Below are 22161 nucleotides of genomic sequence, written 5' to 3'. Positions count from 1 at the left end.
TAATAATATACATTTGAAGAATGATTACGATAGTAGTGTCATGATAATATGTGTTTGGGAGAAAGATCGGGGAAGGATTGGAGAAGGAGTGGAATATTGAAAAAGAGATAATGGAAGGTTTATGGAAAACCTAATCCTTACCTCAAACATGGAGCTCCACTCGCTCGTAGTCCTAGGGCCAAACGCATGCTAAAGTTAAAAAGAAAAATGCTTTCTAAATAATTTTTGAGTTAATTTGAGAATTAGTTGGGTAGGAAAAAGAAATTGGTAGGTAGGATATTTAGAATATTGGGTGGATTTGTTATTTTGGTAATTTGTTATTATGTATTCCCTTAATATGTCTCCTCGGGAAATGGAATTCACGGGCAATGCAAGCGGGGATCCATCCAAAGCCCCCCAATTGCAAAGCGCTACACCCTATGACACAAAACTAAAGGGACAACACACAATAAAAACAAATACAAACAAAACCTAATAAAAATGGGAAATGGTAAAAAAAAAAAAATAGAATTTCTTTTTGAGAAAATACTAAAAATGCTATAAAAATATCATTATAATAAAAATGGTCACCTCATTTAAAACTTCTAATTAAACGATGTTCATGTCATTTTTCAGATACCCAACTAATTGTCAAATTATCTGAATACCATTTATAACTTTCTTTCTTTCTTTCTTTAAACCTCAATTATAACTTTCTTTCTTTCTTTCTTTAAACCTCAATAATTAAATAAAATGTACAATCATTTGAAACTTTTATAACCCAATTTACTTTAACCTCAAATTTTATGGACTAAACTTGTATTTTAGTCCAAATAAAAATAATAATCAAATAATAATTATGGAAAACTATTAAATTTTCATCAACATCTTTTATCAATTTTATTTCTATTATATCCTAAAAAGGTTGATAAAATATTTGAAAAAAATAATCACCAATAAGAATATAATATAAAATATTATTTTAATCGTTGTATTTGAAGATTTAGTTATTAAAGTTAATTTTATTTTATTGAAATTGGTAAATTAACTGTAAAAAATTTTATACAGGAAAATACACAATGTAAATGTACAACCAAATATATAATAAAAATGGTATACAAAGTTTTATTTTAAAAGAAAGCAATAAAGAGTAAATTTAAAATATATGAAAAGTAGAATAGTTAAAATTAAACAAGCCTATAAATATATAAGGATTAAAATAATATTTTAACTTATAAATAGTAAGCAATATTTTTATTTATGGGTCTTTTATAAAATATAACAAAACGGCAAAATATTTATATTGTATAAAACCATTTCAAAAATGGAAAAAAAAAAACTAGAGATCCATCGTCTAAAAAACCAAAAATGTTAGTCAACCACGCCGTCAACAACGCATGCGTAATATATTTGCGATCATTTAGATTTGGTTATTGTTTGGTACGCGATCGTTTAGATATAGTTATTGTTTGGTACGCAATCGTTTAGATATGACTATAATTTATTTTTTCAATTATATTGTTTAATTTTGTTATAGGATCGTTTAATTTGGTTACGTTTAAATTTGGTATTTAGATTTGGGGACCAAAATCTAAACGATTTTTTTTAAAAAAGAATTTGGTACACAATTTTTTTTAATTCTTTTGCTATACGATCGTCTAGAATTTTCTAAACGATAATTTATTTTTTTTACACAATCGTTTACATTTGGCTACTCCAATCTAAATGAATTTTTTTTTCAAAATTCTTTATGTACACGATCTTGTAGAAAAAAGAGAAAAAGAAGAAATATGATGGTAAAGAAACCACAACGAAAAAATGGAAAAGAAAAAATACGATGGAAAGATTAATTGACGTAAAAAAAGAATCATAAAAAAGAAAGACGATGGAAAAAATCACGAGGAGGAGAAGAAAGATGGAAGGACAAAACTAAAATATTTAAAAAATGACTAACTTTATGGGCTTTATAACACGGACCGTAAATAGTTTGGTATTTTGTTGAAAGTTTTCCTTTTATTTAATTAAAAAGTATTAAAATATTTATTCATTCACTTAAATAATTTTTTCAAATATTTTTAGAATGTATATCTTAAAACCTTATAATTAATTAGTTATTTTGATATAGTAATTGATTGTTTGGAAAAAAATGTATTGGGTGGGGCTCAAACTTAGAGAAGGTTGAATAACAATTTTATTGCTAAGCTAATTACTAGTTTTAATATATTTTAGTTATTTATATATATAAAGTAGAGGAGCTGGAGTCCCTAAATCTATACTAAATTTATTGATTTAAATTTATTGATACAAGTGGATCATATTTCAAGTAATAATCTTAAGGATGTATAGTATCGGATCGGATGAATTTCTTATCTTGATAATATATCTCAGATATATACAAAGCACATTCTTACTCAAAGAGACTACATATTTAGAATTAGGTTTACCACAAAAAAACACTTAAAATATTTCTAGAGCTTTTCTTTCAAATATTTATTATATAATATTTATCTTTTTGAATTTTCATTTTTCTATTACGAATAATTAAAAGTAACTTCACAATTTATTAATCTCTAAAGCTAACTTTATTTATTTTTATATCATTTAGACATATGGTCAAAATCTAGTTAAAAAATTATTTCTCTCCAACGTCACAATATTGTGTCAATATGTATTAAATAATGTTTTAACTTTTATCTTTCACCCTAATATAATTATCTTAAATATCTCTCGTTCATTTTTTATGTATTATGGGATACAACTAGTCATTTCATACTAATAAATACTAATATTATCTATAGATTTTGATGGGACGAATTTGTTTTGGATTTGGGTTGATATATACCAAACTTGTATAATCCATATATTTGGATAATAATATTTATAAGAAAAAAAAAAAAGAAAGAAAGAGAGAGTAAATTAAAGAAATAGTTGGGTATAAGAATTGAAAAAGTGAAATAAGGTTGATGCATAAGTTGTACCAATTAAATATATAGAGATTTAGTCAAATCCAAGTAGGGAAACTATGATCACATACTACAAATCTCATTCTTTCTATTGATTTTTTAATGTGGTTATAGCTGCTTGCTTATTAAGAATGGGTTTGTATTATCTTCCAGATTAAGATTTTTTTTCTAAAAAAAATATTTTTATGTCTTACGTTAAAAATATATAAAAAAATGCTTTGAACAAATTATTTACATTCAAAATTAATTGTTAAACGTAAAAAGAGAAAAAGGGGTTTGAAGAATTTGAGATGTTGTGTTTAAAGTCAGTATTGGACACTCAAATTTTCTCAAGTTGTTGTTTATTTCAAGAACAGTTTTAAAATTAAATGAATCCAATTATTTAAGGAGGCTTTTAGTTATTAATATTTACATAAAATATAATATTTAATGATTAAGTCATTATTGTGGCAAACATTATTATTAATAATATTGAATGATATTTGCTAGACACATACGTGTAGGTTAATTACATATTTATAAAATTTTGTAATTACAAGTTGTGGTTAGCATAAAAAATGTGCTAATTTCTCTGATTTTAATTTGGATTGTATGAGTTTATTATATTATTTTATATGTTTTGAACAAATAAGACGTAGAAGAAATGGACGAAAATGGATTGAGACAAAAGTCTAAAACATCAATTGTGAAGAAGAGGAGAAAATATGAAAATGCCCTTGGTAGCCGGCCGGCGCAACACCACTTGCATTTGACCCTTGAAAAGATAGAAGAGCTTGCATTTTGTTGGACCCTGAAAAACTCTGAAGATTGAATAACTAAGAGCATAGTGTGTGTGTGTGCGCGCATGTCATTGTGTGTTTCCTATGTGTAGTGGCAACGCTTGGGGTAAGAGCAAAGCGACATTTCCTCGATTTAGGTCATCAGTTATCTCGCTTAATTTTGCAACCATCAACTCCGTTTCTCTATAGTTTTACATTCCAAACTCTATCTTCTTGTATCTTGCATTCGTTTCAACGTTAAGACTCATCTTATATCACATTATGAGTAGTTAAGATAAGTATTTCTAGTCTAGTTAGGATAGGATTGAAACTTATCGTTGTTAGTTGTAAGACTTGGTTTTGAACTCATTTATGTAAGTTTGATCATATTTAATGTTCCGGCCGAATTATTGATGAATGTTTTAACTCTATGCATTGAATGTATGAGTTATTGGGCATGTCTCATATATGCTTGATTATCACTTCGAATGTCTTCAAATACCATTATCTCATGTAAAGCATGTTCGAGTTGTGGATTTTAGGTTGCTATTTATAATTACTCTTTCACAAACATATTGCATGTATAACAACAAATATGGACTATTGATGAATCCGATTATTAGTTAAGCATCTATGTTGTTTAAAGAATATTAACCCAACACATTAGGGCACATGTTATGTTGAGTCTTCTTGACTACTTGAGCTCAGAATTAAATTGACAAGCATTACTTGAATTTAAAACTCTATGGTCAACTAAACAATGAGTGAATTATGAATCCTAGGCTAGACCACCCTTTCGATAGAACTAATTTCATTTTAGTTCTCGTCTCACATTTATGTACATTTTTCTATCCACAAACTTTTAAATTTTTTGCACACAACAAAAACAACCCCTTATGACATCCTTTGAATCTAATAATAGCTAAAGTCGTCTTAAGTTTCTTGTGGAGATGAAACCTCTCATATCACTTATACTACGATGTTATGTAGCCATGGAGGTAGAATAGATTGGAGTTTTCTAAATTTATTTGATAAGTTGAGAGAGATGATTACAACACCCCATCTTTCGGCTTCTCAATGATCATAAAGTCTAAGTTGTTATATCCTTACTATATTTAAAGTGGTTTGAGGAGAGAATCATTTTTGGATGATTCTATCCTTTGTCAAATTCTAAATTTACAATATTACTCTACATATATTAATGTCAATCTTAAGTTATTGTTTTTAATTTATAAAAAAGTCATACACACGTATTGTCATTTTTTTTGTATTAATGTCAATCTTAAGTTTTAATTTACCTTTTTTAAAAAATAATGAAAGAAAAACCTCCACCTCTTCCTATATTGTTTGGAATAAATAATCATTTTTATTTTATATTTGGTTTGTAATAAATAATCATTTTAATTTACCTTTTCAATATAATATAATAATAAATAAATATAAATTTTACTATAAATAGAAAAGGGAGAAAATCACCTGTATATGACCAAGTAAATAATCATTATGTTGGTATATGAATAATGTTTATAGAAATCATTTAAAAGATTTAACACATTTGTAACCATTTTGCCCAAACAAAATAGGTTTGTTTTCCAAATTCCATAACTTAAAGAATATAAGTTGTTTGTAACCTGAAAAATAAATTATTTGTAACAGTTCGTAAGAAATAAATACGTAAGATTATTATAATTAAAAAAATTTGTTTTTTAAAATTCCATAACAAGAATTCCAATTTTTGTATAAATATAGATGCTTCATTTTGAGTAAAATTTGTTATACAAAGTTTTGGTGGCTTTCAAGTTTTATCAATTCATTTTTTATGTCAACTCAATGAAAAAATTGATCTAAAATAATATTAATATTTACATTTTGTTGTATTCTATTATTTTGTAAGTTAACATTTATTACTTAAAATTATATTTAATATGCAACAATGTACTTAAATATAAAACATGTAATATGTTTTCTTTTTCAGACCACAATAAAATTCAAATTAGTCTATACAATGTCTTCGTAAAAAAGTTCAATAATTTTGTAGAGATGAAAATATTATATTATCATTCGTAATGAAAAGATCATTACCGTAAATACATTTTTAATTGCATTCCCAATTAGTAGTGAAATTGAAGAGAACAAGAATATGCATATTTTTATAATAAAGAGATTGATCATATTGATTTTTCATCCGTAAGAACAAATTTGAACCTCCAATTTTTTATAAGTTCTACTCTCACTACATACTATTTATTTATTTTAGCAAAAATATATCTTAATAAGGTTCTTACGTTTGTAACGCATGTTTTTAGTTATACAGTATGTAATAAAAACCTAAACTTAATTTGGAGTAAATTTATCATGACAAAGACTAAACTGTATCAAATAGCTTCAAATGAAACAACTTGCTTGACTCGTTTTTCCGAATCAAAATAGGATTTAATTAAATGAGATTTGTTTATCGTAACTAGTTCAATTTTAACCAAACTTAAGCCCTAATTGATAACCATTTTATTTTTTATTTTTATTTTTAAAAATTAAGTTTATCTAATTTCCTCCCTATTAGCTAAATATCAAAAGCAAATTTTAAAAGCTTAAGCTACTTTTTATAATTTTCAAATTTTGGGTTTGACTTTTTAAACCATTGGTAAAAGCTGCAGATAACAATGGAAGAAATTCGTAGGTGAAAGTAGTGTATATAAGCTTAACTTTTTAAAACAAAACAGAAAAAAGATTACCGAACAATACCTATATTAATGAATAATTTTAAAAGCTATAGACTCTTCCAAATTTAAGACATAAATAATTGTATCCCAAATCTTGAGAAGTACTATAAATCACAAACCCTAATTAAGAAAACACTGTTTCAATACTCTTAAAAACACTTAAGAGAAAAGCTCAAGCCATGAAAATAACATTATATCTTTATTTAGGTAAGAATATGAATGTGACTTAAAACAAACACACACAAATATATAAAATCATGCCTTCAACAATATGTAAATATATATATATATATATATATATATATATATATATATATATATATATATGTTTTTATTTTGATTGCCAATATTTCTATATTATGTTGTTTCTTATATATAAATAGTCATTCCCTTAAAAGAAACTTTACTCCAACCAAATATATTAATTGTGTTAAAACCTTTAATTTCCATTGATTCAATTCACAATAACTTTGATTTTAATTGTTGTTCTTTGGGTTTTCTTGGCTTTTTTCACATCTTTTCATCCTTTCTTCAAGTTAAGATCTCTTCATATAAAAAGTGGAAAAAGGAGATATTCTTTAATTTTTAGGTTAAGAAAATGTTTTGGCTCCTTCTCTTTAGCTATTGTTTCATTTTACTCCTTCATATATTAAATTTTTTGTAGCCTCAAAAATTTTATTATTAACTTATAATAAACTTTTTTTTTCTCAATTTAGTGTGCATAACTTATATGATTCAAAATCACACATGTTTTAGTAAATTCACCCATTAATGTGTTGGGTAGTTTAACCATTTGACAAATTAAACTTAATTATAAAATTATAATGTTTTTAAACTAATTTCTCATCATTTTTTTAAATAATTACTTATTGTAGAAAACTTTATTAAAAGAAATGTAATACATCAAACTTTTCAATGTATGATTTGGGGCAAAATTGAAAAAAAATATATACACAAAACAAAAACGTCATTGAAAATAAAAAGTTATCTTTGAAAAAGGACTAATTATTATGGTCACACAATACAATAATGTACGACAAATAGTTAGATATGTCACGGAAAAATATATTATTTCGACACGATGCAACTTTGAGTACTAGTCACTATTTTGATTATTATAGAAAGGAAAAAAATATATTTTTGTCAATCCTAAGTTTTCTTTTTCTTCTAAGTAAAATGTTCTCAAACTTTTGGTATAGTTTCTATTTGACTTTATGTTTTAAAATACTATACTTTAATAATCTAGTTTTGGATTTGATTTCAATTTAATCACGAGGTTCAAAATGTTCCCTTTGACTTTGAATTTTCTTCGTTAAATACTTATCTTCCATTATAAAGTTAAATGTGTCTAAGTTATAATTAATTAATTAAGGTGCAGTAAATATTTGGCTTCTAGATGTCAATAATGGAGTTTTGAAAAAGAAAAGAAGCAAATATGGAAAAATAAACACATGATGAACCAAATTGGTCAGCAAATTATTTGTTGGTTTTAGTACATAATATAAAATATAAATCATTTTCTTGTTTGTTGATACACATACTTAAAATTACTTTCATAAGATATGTAATATTATAATTAAACCATCCATCCTCCATTGCCCTTACAAATATTAATTACTTTTTCATAATAATAATTATCACAATCACAATAGAAAAAGGCTAAAATTAGCATAAATAAATAAATAAATAATTTGTAGATGTATAAAAAAGTAAAAATTAATTGATGCATTTGATACAAATTTGAGTTTTGTGTCTAAATTTCTCATACTATTATATTCTAATATAACCTATTAGAGACAAGGTTTCAATTTCAAATATTTATCGAAAAAAATATAATAGTTTATAAAAACTTAAAGTCAGTAGGGCCGTTTGGGATGCTAACTAGAAGTTGGTGGAGTGGCTTCATTCTTTATTCCCGCTAAGTATAATATTTATACTAACCTACAATTTTAGGTATAGTAAATACTATTTCAAACTGCTCTTTGCTACAATATTTATTATATTATCTCATCTTTTTTGTTTCTTTATTAGAGTACTCACTATTTTCTATCAAAACAAAAATAGTCTACATGTACCTAAACACTAACTATTATAACTCATAACTAACTATAATAATCATCAATTATAATAACCAATCCAACTTCTAAATATCTCGATAAAATTACATGCAACAAATTATTTCATGTTATCTAAAGTTTAAAAAGACAGATAAATACAAAATCGAAAAGTTTAGAATTGATGACACTTTTAGTTTAAAAATGAAAGTGCCCCCTCAAAACTTTGCTTAATGGAAAAGGAAATGTTATATAAGTATCTTAAATAAAGTTTTAATTTTTTTTTTATTATAAGGTTTAAATAAAGGTATAGAGGAGAGAATGTTAAGAGTATATTTATGAAGTTGAGAGTAAAATGAAAAACAAATATTGAATAAGATGTTTCAAAAAAGAAAAGAAATATTTAAATGAGTAAATTGGGAAAGGGTGTGAGGGTGTGATTGCTCCCAATTTGTCGGTGGCATCACCCACAACTACCTCAACTTTTTAAATCACCAAAATGGCCCTCAACAAAGAAGTGGTTTCTCTTTAATGTAAGGGCACCTTTGACTTTTTCTTAAAACATATATTGATTATTCTTTTTTTTTCTAATTTTTGGGCAACTTTGGATGCCAAATTAAATAAATTAATGTTTTTTGTTTTTTGTGGTTTTGGTCCATCATTGAAGTTTTATTTTAGAATTATTTGCTCAATTTTCCACCTTCTCTTATTTCAATTCAACACTTAATTTATATATATATATATATATAATATAATATAAAGTCTAAATCTAAAAGGTTTGAGTTTTAGATTGTTTGATTGGGATTAACTTCTTGTTGTATGTTCTTTTCAAAATAAATAAATACTTTGTACATTTCTTCATTCTCTTAAGAACATGGACTTCCAATTTTAGTGAAATTAAAATCGATAACAAATATTTTGTTTAACTTTTTTTTTTAAAAAAAGTTAATTAAAAATGAGTTCCATTTGGATTTTTAGTAAATTAGTAAACTAGAATTATTTAATTGGAACATTTTAAATCAAAATATTTACAAAATATAGTAAAATTTTAAATTATATTAATAATAAGAACTTTCTATCATTAATAAAATCTAAAATTTTACTAAATTTTACAAAATATTTTTAACATTTTATTGTTTATAATAGTAAAATTGTAGATATTAAAAAGTAGTTCGCAAGATATACACAACATAAAAAAGAGAAATCATATTCAATTAAACCTCAAGAAGAGTCAACATATTCAAATTAAATTGACGCTTTGTTTTTGACATACACATTGCTTTACATAATTGAAATACTCAATCTATATTAACAAAATTTTAATTTTTGGACTTTAGTTATATTTGAACAATTAGAAAGATCACTTCAACCTAACTATGTTAAAATAATTAAAAATAACAAATTTAAAATAGTTAAAAATATAATGATGGATATAAATATTGATTATATTTATAAATATAGTAAAATTTAACAATCAATCAATGATAACACTGATGTCTATTAATGTTATTGACAAACACCAATAAATAAGATAGAAGTCTATCGGTGTTTATATCAATAGATTATGAAGTTTTGTTAGATTTGTAAACATTTTGATTCATTTTAATGTAATGAAAAAACGAACATTTGATTAAATGTTTTAGATTTATATATAAGATAGAACAACATTTCTAATTATTCTTATATTTACGATTCAAACATAATGTCTTACTTAATACAATACCTCAACTGTTGTAAATGCATTCTACCTAAACTCCAACTTAGGAGAAAGCTTAACATTCACATACTTTATATGTCAAAAATGATAGTTAAGTTTAATAAACCTAAAAAAAACAATTGATGTTAGTAGAAGAATCTGGATACAACCATCTATCCTACTCTACCCAATAAAAAATTGTCACATGACAGTTTACACCTCATCCCTCCATTATTATTTCAATTGTGATTTGACTTTTTTTTTACTCACCAAATGTTTGTTTAATTGTTATTTGTAACATATAGACTATCCAATTGGTCAACAAAAAATAAACCAAAAAGAAAAGAGAGAGAGAAAGAGCTTTAATTTGCATATAGCTATTTCAATAACATTGAACTAACTATTAGTATCAAACCTCCACGACTAAAACCAAATAAAAGATATGCATTTTTAAACAAATCAGTGATCCATAGATTATCCTAGTCGGAGTTATTTTGAAGTGCCAAAAGTGTTTTGTTCATTGGTCGAGCATTGTCGATTTTTCCTAAAAAACCAACCATGATTAAGTTTTTAAGATCTTTCGTTGACCACCTTGAATGTGGGAGCAAATTATGTGGGATGATAACTAATATTTTAAGTATTTATACTCCTTCAGAAATAAAAAGATAAAAAGACAAAAAGATGTTATCAAACGTTAAATAAAATACGACTCTTTTTATGAAAAAAAAATCTCATTTGATCAAGAACCTAAGTTTATATTTAATCTTTAAATTTTAAAATACTACACATTTAGTCAAGTTTTGATTTTAGTTCCATTTTAGTCCTCAAATATCAAAATGTTAACATTTTATCCTTAAGATTTGAGTTTCGTTTTAATTTGTTCTTAAAACTTAATATTTTACAGCAATGTTTATACGTGAAAAATTGAAGTTAAAAATATAAATATTGAAATTTAGGGATCAAATTGATACAAAATTTAAATGTATGTCAACTATGAAACTTTAACATTTTGAAATATAAAAACTGGATAGAGACCAAACTCAAAACTCAAAGACCAAAAAGATATTTTTCCCTTTCTTTAAAATACATATTTATCAGTCGATTTGTCACAATTATTTGTCAAACGTATCGATATCAGTTTTTGCAAACCAACTTCTTCCGACTCATGTAATATATTGTTTATCAGTTTTGAATGGGTGGCTCAATTTGTCGATCTTCTTGTAGGTTCGGTAGACAATGATAATGACATTTTAAAGAAAAATTAACCAAATATGCTTTGAAAGTATTATATTTAAAGAAATATTGTAAAGTTAACTAACCCAAAAGTGGTATTAAAGTAATTGACCATAAACCACTTTATTATCTCTCTACGTACACCTGGTGTAATTGAAGTCACATTAAAAAAAGATTGCAACCAAGAACACACAGTAAAATTATCCCTTCTATTGGCAAAAGACAGAAGGAAAAAAAAAAGGAAAAGGGAATGATAAACCTTTTAGAGGTGCGCATTAAACAAATGTAAAATAAAAGGCAATGCCCCAATGATGCAATAGAAACAAAAAGACAGTGGAGAAATGTATAACAATGGTCAAGTCTTACTTTAACTGAAAAGAAAAAAAAATCACTAGTTCACTTGAATCTCTCCCACACCACATGACCTTGGAAACTGAGAAAATTCATTCATACAAACAAACCGCAATTCCAAACTTCCAGTTTCCTCAAAGGTTGAATCCAAGAGCCTAACTTTTTGAGATAAAAAAGAAGGGAGAGAGTATAACAGAAGAACACGTACATCTTATTTTGATTGGGTAATGCCCTAAACAACCAAATGGAATGCAAAAAGAGAAATCATAAAACATAATGTTGCCTAATGAACCACTGCCTAAAATTTTAGGATACTAAACGCATGTTTGAGATCGACTTTGAAATTGTTAACACAACTTTTATCAAGTTTAAAATGAAACACCTTTCCAGTCATTCAAAAAAATCAATTTAATGTATAGTTTCACACTTGCCAAAACTATTTTCATACCCTTAAAACAGACTAATGGATTTTGAACATAGACAAAAGTGATTTTATCCCTTCAAAGTCACAGTCCAAACTTAAAGAAAAAAGTATTACTAGAGAAGTCACAGAGAAGAGTATCCAACAGTCTTTTTCACACTCAATCCCATTCCACAAGCGAAAGACCTCTCTCTACTGTGAAACCTATTGACAGCAGTAGTTCAACTCACAGGTAGTTGGCACAGTTTTTCCCTTCCATCAGAAGAAACCACCAAATACTATATACTAACAAGTTCCAATGACCATTTGAGACAGACCCTGAATCTCTACAGACCCTCGATCTTTACGACTTATCTCCATTTCCAATAATGGCCTAACCTATAAAAACTCATACAATATACAAGTTTTTCCCTTCAAATCACCCACCAAAATAGGATAGTAAAGGTGGAGAAGCCAACTACAGCCTCGATCTATCAAGGCGGGAGAAGTAGAATATGAACTTTGGACATGATGACTTCAATGAATTTATAAGTAAATAATCTATGATATTACTAATTATAAATGATACATTGACTAATATATAAATATACTCTAACTAATTATAAAATAAACTAAAACTCAAAATATTTTTAATATTTTGAAGTTTCTTTCTTTTCCTAAATTTTAAAACACAGTCTACTCCAGGCATTTCTTGTACATATGAAAGAGGGAAACAATCAATAGCAATATTCACCTCTTATAACATGGACTTCGAGTGAAGCCGATTCTGAGAATGTTCAACTTGAACTGGATTCTGCAGGGCGTGGCCCTTCTTTATTTGTGTCGGTCAAAGAACTGTTTCCTCCATTCTCTGGCATCGATCTGTTATTTGATTCTGAAACCGGGTTACTATCCCCTACACTACTAGACTCCGGACTGCTGCTTTTTCTAGCATCTCTGGTTTCAAGACGTTCCATCATGCGTGATACTGTCGCTATGCCTGCATTGACTTCTCTTCTAACTTCAGAGCCAATATCTGACATTGAAGTGTTGCGAGAGAACAATTTCTCCCTCCAACCTCTTGTGCTCTTTGTGATTGAATCTTTGTATCTAAAAAGAGAAGGAACAAAATAATCAGAAATTACACTTGGAAAAAATAACACCATTAAGGCATGCATTACAAACCTCATTGACATAGCATTAAATCGAGACTTGAGAGAATCCGAGAATGATTGTAATTCTGATGGTCCAGCTCTATCTTGACTATTGGGCACTGGTTGACTGGAAGATCTCCTAAGGTGGGGAAAGGACGGTGGCATGGCAACAATATCAATAGATGACCGATAAATTCTATGACACATTGCAAATTAAACGAAACAAACTCTAAAAATCCAGCAAACAATGAATACCTTTCACTTGGAGGAGATTCAAGTTGGCTAGCAGAAGCTGAGCTGGATTGAGGAGCTGAAGGAGAAGACTGATCAGTTTGCACTGGAGATACTGAAGCATTGGATTGTGGGGCCTCTTCTCCTGCAGGTGGAGGTGGTGATATAGAAGCTACCATGATTCTTGGGGCTGCTTCACCCTCCCGATCATCACCAGGAGGTGGAGAGGTCGACGAAGAATTGGGATGGGAAGAAAACACCAAAAACTGGGGACGGCCATGAATTCCTGATCGATTTCTGTGGCTTTCTCTTCTAGCACTATGACGTGCTTGTCCCATGGCAGCTGCTGCAGCCAAGTGTTGGAGTATACGCTCTTCAAGATCAGCATCATTAGCACCAGCCGGCAGCTGCATTGAGAAAAGAATGTGTCCTGACTTAGATTTTTGCACCCATGATTTATCAAAATTAGGCTAAACAGCATATTGGGTACATACATGCTGTAACTCGAAGTCACCAAGTGTGGGATGTCGAAATATTGTTGAGTTTCTAGCTGGATTAAGTCTAAAACTTCTCTCTTGTTCTACAGCTTCAAGCAACTCCTGACTGCAGAACGACCTCATATTAACAACCTTCATCTGCTTCTAAGTTTAAATGAAAAATGATACAAATACGAATTGGTATAAACCTGGTTGGATCCTTCAGGCTAATAGGTTGCCAACACATGGGGCATTGAGAGCTTCTCTGACACCTATTTAAAGATGAAACAAAAATAAACCTATTTGAACCGATCAAATCTAGATTCTGGTCATAACAAACTTCCTTGTAATGGAGAAAATAATGAACAACTTTATCGCAGGGTTCTCCAACCGAAAGATAAATGATAGGAAGCTGGAGATTACTAGATCATATATGAAAGGTTATGCACCCAAGGAAAAGGCACAGATCTGACTAGTAGTCATACAAGTACAAATTAATTTTTCTTCTTTTTTTTATGTTGTCATCACCTTGACCATTGGTTTTCCGTACCAATTTCTGGCACACTTCGTCAGATTTTTCTTTAGTAGCTATTGTGGAGACTTTCTGTCTGAAATGATTAGTTTCTCCTATTTACCATGTTGTGGGGTATTTGGCAAGAGAGAGGGAATTGAGATTTTTCGAACTATTTTGCTCAATGAAAAAAAGATTTCAATTCCGATCCAAAATTGTTTCATTTTTGGTACCAAGGCCAGTTCACAGTGTTCTAACCATTTTTTTTATCACTGCAGTGCTTTATATAGTTTCCTTTCCAACTTTCTTAATGGAACTCTTCTTTATAACTTCAAAAAGAATAGACAAGCAAATTAGGTTTGTGGGACAAGGATTGAGTTATTATAATTCTAGGTTATTTTGGTTGGATTACAATAGTTTGTGTTTGGGTGTAGATTATTTTAGTTTTGGTTATAATAGTATGTGTTTGATGTGTGAATTATTTTAGTTTGAGAAGAAAATAGTAAACATTATAGCAAAGAATAAAAAATGATGATGGCAAAATAATAAAAACTGTAGCAAACAATAAATACGGACAAATTGAAAGTTTTGAAGTAGTGTTTACAGTAGCTAATTGGAGACTTTTAAATAGTATTTACTATAGTAAAGAGACGGTTATTATAATGTTATATAACCCTTGCCCCAAACACCCGTGATTAAGGCATAAACCAGCTGAAACATATATTTTTAAATAAATCGGTATAGTTTTATGCATCTCAATGATATTATTCGAATTGGAGCACCGAAGGGCTGAATCATAGTGGATCGTGGTAGAAAGGGCATCCTGCCACTTACAATACCCTATCACATACACCTCAATGATATTGCAGCTCATCAATTGGAGTATTTTATCACAATTTAAGAAAAAACGTTAACTGAAGAGAATGGGGAACAGTTTTAGAACTTGGTGTCATATATAATACAGATCTTGGCAACTTTTAGTCAAGGATAAGATACGTATCCACCATACAATGGAGGGCTCAAACAATTATATGAAGCATTTATCAGCAGAAATAAAATTATATTTCCACTTGAAAAGTTACCACCACAACTCTAGTCTAAGAAACTTGATATTTTAAACCTTCCTTACAAAATACATGTCTTAGAAACCATGAAACTGAAAGATAACAAACCCCAACCAGGCCCTACCACCATAAAGTATCTCTCTCAATTTAACAGTAACAAAACAGAAAAAATCCCTCTCAATCTAACAGTAAAAACAGATGGTCCACGGAATTAGAACCACAATGCAAGCAGCCTAAGAAGCAGACAGTGAACTAGCCAAGAAACTTGGTATTAGTTAGTAACCCCAGCGATTAGATATAGCTTGATATTCTGATGGGAAACATGTTTGAATGATTTTTTGTATCTAATGATGATTAGTTTATTGTGTTTTTATGTAAATAGGAACAAGACAAAGCTCCCTAAAAAGATGATAGTTGATAGTGAAATACAAGTCTAGAAGGCTATTCTATTCAATTTATGACTTTGGTCCACAGAAAACACAAATGAAGTGCATGAACCATTCAAAATGATATGAATAATCACTAGATCTTGTCAACAAAGGTGTGGTAGAAGTTCTCAGGTGTTGCTCCAAGTTTTTGTTAACTCAATCAAACTCAAAGCTATTGATTTTGTTCAACTTCCATGTATGACCAAGCAAAAACAAACAATACAGGGGTGCCTCTTCTGAGTCTTGCCCTAAATATTTATGCATTTATGAGAAAGCTATCAAAGAAAACAACCAACATTTTTAAACAACCGAGAGCATCAGAAGAGGAAGCATAAAATACAACCGTAAAATGAAAGGCCCCCGTAAATCAATTAATAGAGACTTGGTTACAAACTAACCATCATGGGTTGACCTAGTGGTAAAAAGGGAGACATAGTCTCAATAACTAACTGTTAGATTATATAGAATAATTGTATATTTTCTTGAATATTGGTATTTCATTAATAATAATCAAATATTACAGCCCCATATATACCCAAATTAAAAGACACCACGGGAAAGAATATATAAGAATAATATTTCCTAAGAATAATATTTTCCAAAAATACTCTAATTATGTCAATACCCTCCCTCAAACTCAAGGTGCTAAAATCACAAACTTAAGTTTGCTAACAAAACTTCTTAATCAAATCAGTAGATCTAGGATATAATCAGAAACCCACGAACAACAAAAACACAAAAACTTCTAGGCTAAAGACAGAACCACGAAGAACAAAACAAAAAACTTCTGGGATAGATACATAGATCCTCATATAAAGATCTATAATAGAGCCTACGAAGAACAAAACGAAGAACTTCTGGACAGTAACAAATATCCTCATAGAGAGATCTATAACGAAATCCAAGAACGACTAATTCGAAAAAACCCATATATGTATATATATATATTTTTTGAACAGACAAAAACAAACTGAGCGAAACTGATTATCGGACATGGGTCTTGCAGTGGCGGACGTCATCGGAGATATGCGGCAAAGTTGACGTCAAACGCAATGGAATGGCAGATTTTCAGAAGGCAGACGACAAGGGAGATCTGAAGCTTCTTCGACGTGGCGTCAGGTGAGATGTGCGGCAGCAAGGTTCACACTTGGGTCTACCTCCGTCTATAGCTATGGCTAGTCATTGACGGAGGCAGAGGTCGAACAAGGTTAGTGGTGGCAATGTCAAGATAAAACCTAAAGCTCTGATACCACTTGTCACATTCGTAGCCTTTCAAATACGATTGCATGGCACTTGTTCTTCTCCGTCAACAAGTCAGTCGTATAAAATCCAAAAGTCATGGACGCATAATATGATGTAGCCTCTCTTCACGTTCTTGGAAAAATTGTTTTATAAAACGTAAGAGAGAAAGGAAATATTATTGAAAACATCATAAATGAAAGCATTGAAGACTATCAATTGCAACAAAAAGCTAAGCTTGCAAAGTGTGCAACAAGGCTTGGTCGGGGTTTCAACTACTATGCCTCCCTTATAATACATTTTGAATATTTTTAGCCTTGACAGGCTTGCATATGAAAATGCCAAAATGTCACACCCTAACTCGGTGAGGTTTAATATGGTATCAGAGCAGGTGGTCCAGGGAGGTCCTGTGTTCAAGCCCCTGCATTATCATTTCCTCCATAATTAAAATTAATTTTCACTTGTTGGGCCTTTCAAATATTTCATGCCCACAAGTAAGGGGGAGTGTTGGTGACATATAATTAAATTTGCCTTCAACCACAAGCTTAAGCTTTTGGGTGAATTGATGGTTTGATACTAACTAAGAGGACATGGGTTCAGTGGTGGCCACCTACCTAGGAATTACTTTCCTATGAGTTTCCTTGACAACCAAATGTTATAGGGTCAAGCCGTTGTCCCGTGAGATTAGTTCAAGTGCATCGTAAGCTGGCCCAGACACTCACGGATATCACAAGAAAGAAAAAAGACCTGGTTATAAACCTATAATAGAGCAGGTTTTCTATTAGAGCTGTGAAGGAGGTTGGGTAAGTTCATAAGATGGAGTCATAGTTGAAAGTCCTTACCAGAAAACCGTTTCGAGAAGAAATGCCATAAAACTGGTAAAGAGAATACAACAGTCCTAGATGAAGGAAGCTTTTACCAATGATCGAGCTTAAAGAATAGGGTACAAGACGTGAGAAGCTGAGAACCAATCTGATGTAAAAATCTTAGTATCAGTAGGCACCTGAAGGCAATCTCTAGATTTCCACCATCCAACAAACAACTATGGTTCATTTTTAACTCTAGGAAACAATCCTGCAATAGATACTATCCGTCTCTTTTTCTTTTCTATATTAGAGGAGAAACTCTCATTTGAGACTCAAGATGTTGAAAACACATATATTAAAGATCAATTGCAATCTAAACTCGAAATTAACTATGCAGCAAAAAAGGAAAACATACATAAAAGAAAATAAACAAACATACGGAAAACTTAGGCAATTGAAAAAGATATTGACACAACTAAGGCAACTGCAGAAGTCAAGGCAACTGCAAAAGATGTTGACAAAATTAATAGCTTAATGATGAAAAGCAGAGAAATATTAGCTGAACAGGTCTGCTAAGCTATTTTGCACTTAATTTTCTAATATGGTCACATCAAAACTGTTGCTGGTGATGATGGAACACTAAAATAAGCTTCAAAGAACCAGGTCAGTATTGTACAGGAGCTAGGAGCCTTGTCCTGTCTTGAAGTCTATATCTAGTAGCTGCTTTCGAAAATTATATTTCATTGCAATTTGGAATTTTACTTTAAAAGAAAACGTATTCATGCATGCTTTAATTCTCACATAAACTACGTCATCTTTGTACTCAAAATCCTCTGGTTGCCAAATATTTCAAGTCAATTTTGCAACATTCCAAGCAGGAAATGCTGGGTTAATCCCACGAGAATTTCGTTCAAACCTGGATTTTCTTTTCTAACCAATATCCAAGAACAGTCATTATTAAGACCACGAGCAAATGGTTCAATCCAAGAATCTTTCTACCACAATATACATCTCTTGAAGTTAGCTTTCATCATCACTATTTTCTTCAATCATCCAAGGAAAACACCAACATAGAAAGTGACAATATTCTGGAGACAATAACAGAAAACTCAACACCATTCCTCAAAATGAAATGACATCCTAATTCTCAATGCCCACCATCTCACCCACTGGAAGCAATCACCCAGATGTCCAGTATATGCGAATCTTAACAATGAAAGAAGTAAGCCACAAAGCTTACCAGTTTACAACTAATAAATACTACCATGGGCACCATCATGCACTGGCAATCAGGCAAAATAATCAGTCGAAGAATTGTCAATAAAAACAGATCCAGATTCCTTCATCAGTCTTCAACCCCTCGAAACCTAGCACAATCCTTCAACATTGCATTCCTCTTAATAGCATTGAGAAATCCACTGCTTAACAATTCAAATATGCAAGATTCCACTTACATGGTTTAACAAACCTTTGCAAATCCAAGAACTTTCACTATGAATTTTTTTTTTTTTTTTTACCTTTTTGGAGGAAAGAGGAAATGAAATACTCTTTGCAAGGGAATGCCTTGTAAGCCTCAGTGGGTTACAAAATGGTGTATGATGTATCCATTGGACTTAGACTTGCAATTTTTTTTTATTAATTCCAAAAAGAAACCACAATGAGTAAATCTGATATTTCAAACAGATATATAGCAAAAAAAAAAAAATTACCATTCAAGAACGCACTGCAGATGGAACTCATGTTTGCAACTGGTCATCTGAACAAAATATAGCAACTAAGTAGAATAGAAAGCATCTGACTTCCGATTAAATATCAAATCACAATATAAGTAATACCGTTGAAGGATCACTGTCACAGAAGTTTTCTAGACATATACTGCAAGCATCATCACAAGCATCCTGGATTCCACCTTCGACAAAAGCAGCAGCTGATGTTAAATGCGCTTCAGATTTCTTAGTTTCGTCCATCGTTGGAGACTGTACGAACAAAATAAAAGCACGCTCTCAAGAAATACTTCAAAAGAAAAAACAATACAAAAAGCACATGATCTAGTGCTTCATATATAAACAACTTAACAAGGAAATGATATATAGTACCATCAAGTATAATTTAGAGATTTGGCATACATTACCAAGAATTAAATCACGCACATACATTCAACACAAACATCCATAAAGAATCGAAGAACAAAAAAGCTTAAACGCACAAATTTCCCGAACTAAACGCCAAAAGCTGGCACCAAAGAGAAGAAACAACCAGAAAACAAATTCAAGAGGTGAACACACTCAGAAAATTTGTTCCACACTACTCCACATCCCGTTACTCCATGAAAAAACAAGATAAGAAAAGAAAAAAGAATATATCCATCCGTGTCCCCTTTATCCTCCGAATAACAGCCAAGAAAAACGGAATCCGAAAAAAATGAAGAAAAAGTAGGTAGAAAAAACAAAAATATTCCAAGAAAGAACAATCTTCATCGGAAAGAGAATTAAAAGATAGATATAAAAATCAACAGAAAAAAAAAAAGAAGAAAAGAAAAGAAAAGAAAAGAAAAGAAAAGAAAAGAAAAGAGAAAAGTCAAGAAGAGAGAAAATTGGGAAAAGGAAACGGGAAGAGTACCTCCATGAGCAGTGCGATGTTGATTGGATTGAAATCAATGAAACCCTAGGGAAATGAGGAGGAGAATTGAAGGGGAGGTGAGGGAGAGGACGGCGGTGGTGGAGGTGGAGATGGAGGTGGAGGTGGAGGTGGAGATGGAGGTGGGGGCTCCGGTATTGACTTGGGAAAAAGCAGGTGAGGAGGGGTGAGTTTGGGTTTGGTCGGTCATGGGGTGGGTTTGGGTTTAAGAGTTTTAAGGCGTTTAGTAGTTTCGCCACTCGCTTTCGCACCAATGCCATGCCCCCGTGTCTATCCTTATTGGTAAACCCGTCATTTGCATTCCAACTTCTTTTTCTTTTTATCTTTACATCTATTAATTTTTGTTTTGAGTTAATATTCTCATCCATATTTTTATGGAGGGTATAAAAAATCAACCAAAACCTCAACATGAGTTTACTTAAGTTATTAACGTAAATATAATATAAATAATACTACTTTTAAATTTTAAAAATTACAAACTATTCTTTTTACTATCAGGTTTTTTCAAAAATATAATACACCCTTAAAATTTTTATATCGTATAGAACAATTTTAAAAATAGAAAAAACCCACAAACCACCAATAGAAAATATAAAAAGTTTCGCAGTTAACACGCCATCAATCGACCACATGCAAGTGCGTAATTCTTCTTTTAAACAATCACGATCGCATACCAAGATTTAAACGATCGTGTACCAAATTTAAATGATCTTGGTTCACAATCCTGTACTAAGATCTAAACAAATTTTGTTCAAGATCTTTTATATTTGGTACACGATATTGAACTAGGATCGTTTAGATCTTGATACATAATCTTTTAAATCTTGGTATACGATCTTTTAAATCTTGGTACACGATCATTTAGATCTGGGAGAGGAAATATACGAGAGATGACAAAAATCGTTTACCAAGTTGAAATTTGAAGAAGTGAAAAAGGAAAGAATAAAAATACGAGAGATGACAAAAAAAGGAAGAAATTTTAGAAGAGGAAATGAAGAAATCACAAACAAGAACGTGTGAGAATGTGAAGAAGAAGTAAAAATATGAATAAATTAATAATATAAAGAGGAGATGAATAAATTCCAAAGAAGAATAAGAAAAAGAATGAAAAATATCCACAATATTTGATGGAATTTATGAAAATATCATTGATTATTTTATTTTCTTACACGGACCATAGATATTTTGGTATTTTGTTATATTTACGAAAATTAACATTTTACTATTATAAATTAATTTTTTGACATTGATATTTTGGAGATATTTTTATTGACATTTGTGTAAATATAATACTTTCATATTTTTATACACCTTCAATATTCTAAACATTTTATACGCTTCAATTTTGTCATTTGTTTACAAGTATATTCATATTCTTTGTTTAAAAAAATATTCATATTGATTAAAGATCTAATATTTGTTCATCAACTTTTACAAGCGTTTTGAATTCCCTTAAAAATA

At 29.8% G+C, this 22161-nt stretch overlaps 1 protein-coding gene across 4 annotated transcripts; it reads right to left on the bottom strand.

The window, feature by feature from the left end:
• Window positions 1–12690: 12690 nt before the first annotated feature.
• LOC103491963 (E3 ubiquitin-protein ligase RHF2A) lies at window positions 12691–20992 on the bottom strand. 4 transcript variants are annotated; one of them, XM_008452097.3, is made up of 8 exons: window positions 20683–20992; window positions 19899–20039; window positions 19773–19819; window positions 14225–14287; window positions 14034–14142; window positions 13564–13946; window positions 13340–13447; window positions 12691–13264 (listed from the first exon to the last, which is right to left on the bottom strand). In XM_008452097.3, exons 1-8 carry the CDS (start codon window positions 20686–20688, stop codon window positions 12952–12954), a joined length of 1170 nt encoding a protein of 389 aa, XP_008450319.2. In that variant the 5' UTR covers window positions 20689–20992; the 3' UTR covers window positions 12691–12951. The 4 variants fall into 4 exon arrangements, with proteins under 4 accessions (XP_008450319.2, XP_008450318.2, XP_008450320.2 ...); XM_008452096.3 differs by lacking the exon at window positions 20683–20992 and adding an exon at window positions 20218–20502; XM_008452098.3 differs by lacking the exon at window positions 20683–20992 and adding an exon at window positions 20195–20500.
• Window positions 20993–22161: the final 1169 nt, after the last annotated feature.

This window comes from Cucumis melo, chromosome 2 (genome assembly GCF_025177605.1).
Source record: "Cucumis melo cultivar AY chromosome 2, USDA_Cmelo_AY_1.0, whole genome shotgun sequence".
Taxonomy (NCBI): Eukaryota; Viridiplantae; Streptophyta; class Magnoliopsida; order Cucurbitales; family Cucurbitaceae; genus Cucumis; species Cucumis melo.
This window is presented reverse-complemented; position numbering and strand designations above follow the sequence as displayed.

What these genes read in the sequence shown, in the direction of transcription:
- LOC103491963 (XM_008452096.3), bottom strand. An exon ending in AGCCTGAAGGATCCAACCAG is followed by an intron (nt 14,143 to 14,224) that starts GTTTATACCAAT and finishes GTCGTTCTGCAG; the next exon opens with TCAGGAGTTGCTTGAAGCTG. An exon ending in GAATCTCCTCCAAGTGAAAG is followed by an intron (nt 13,448 to 13,563) that starts GTATTCATTGTT and finishes TCCCCACCTTAG; the next exon opens with GAGATCTTCCAGTCAACCAG.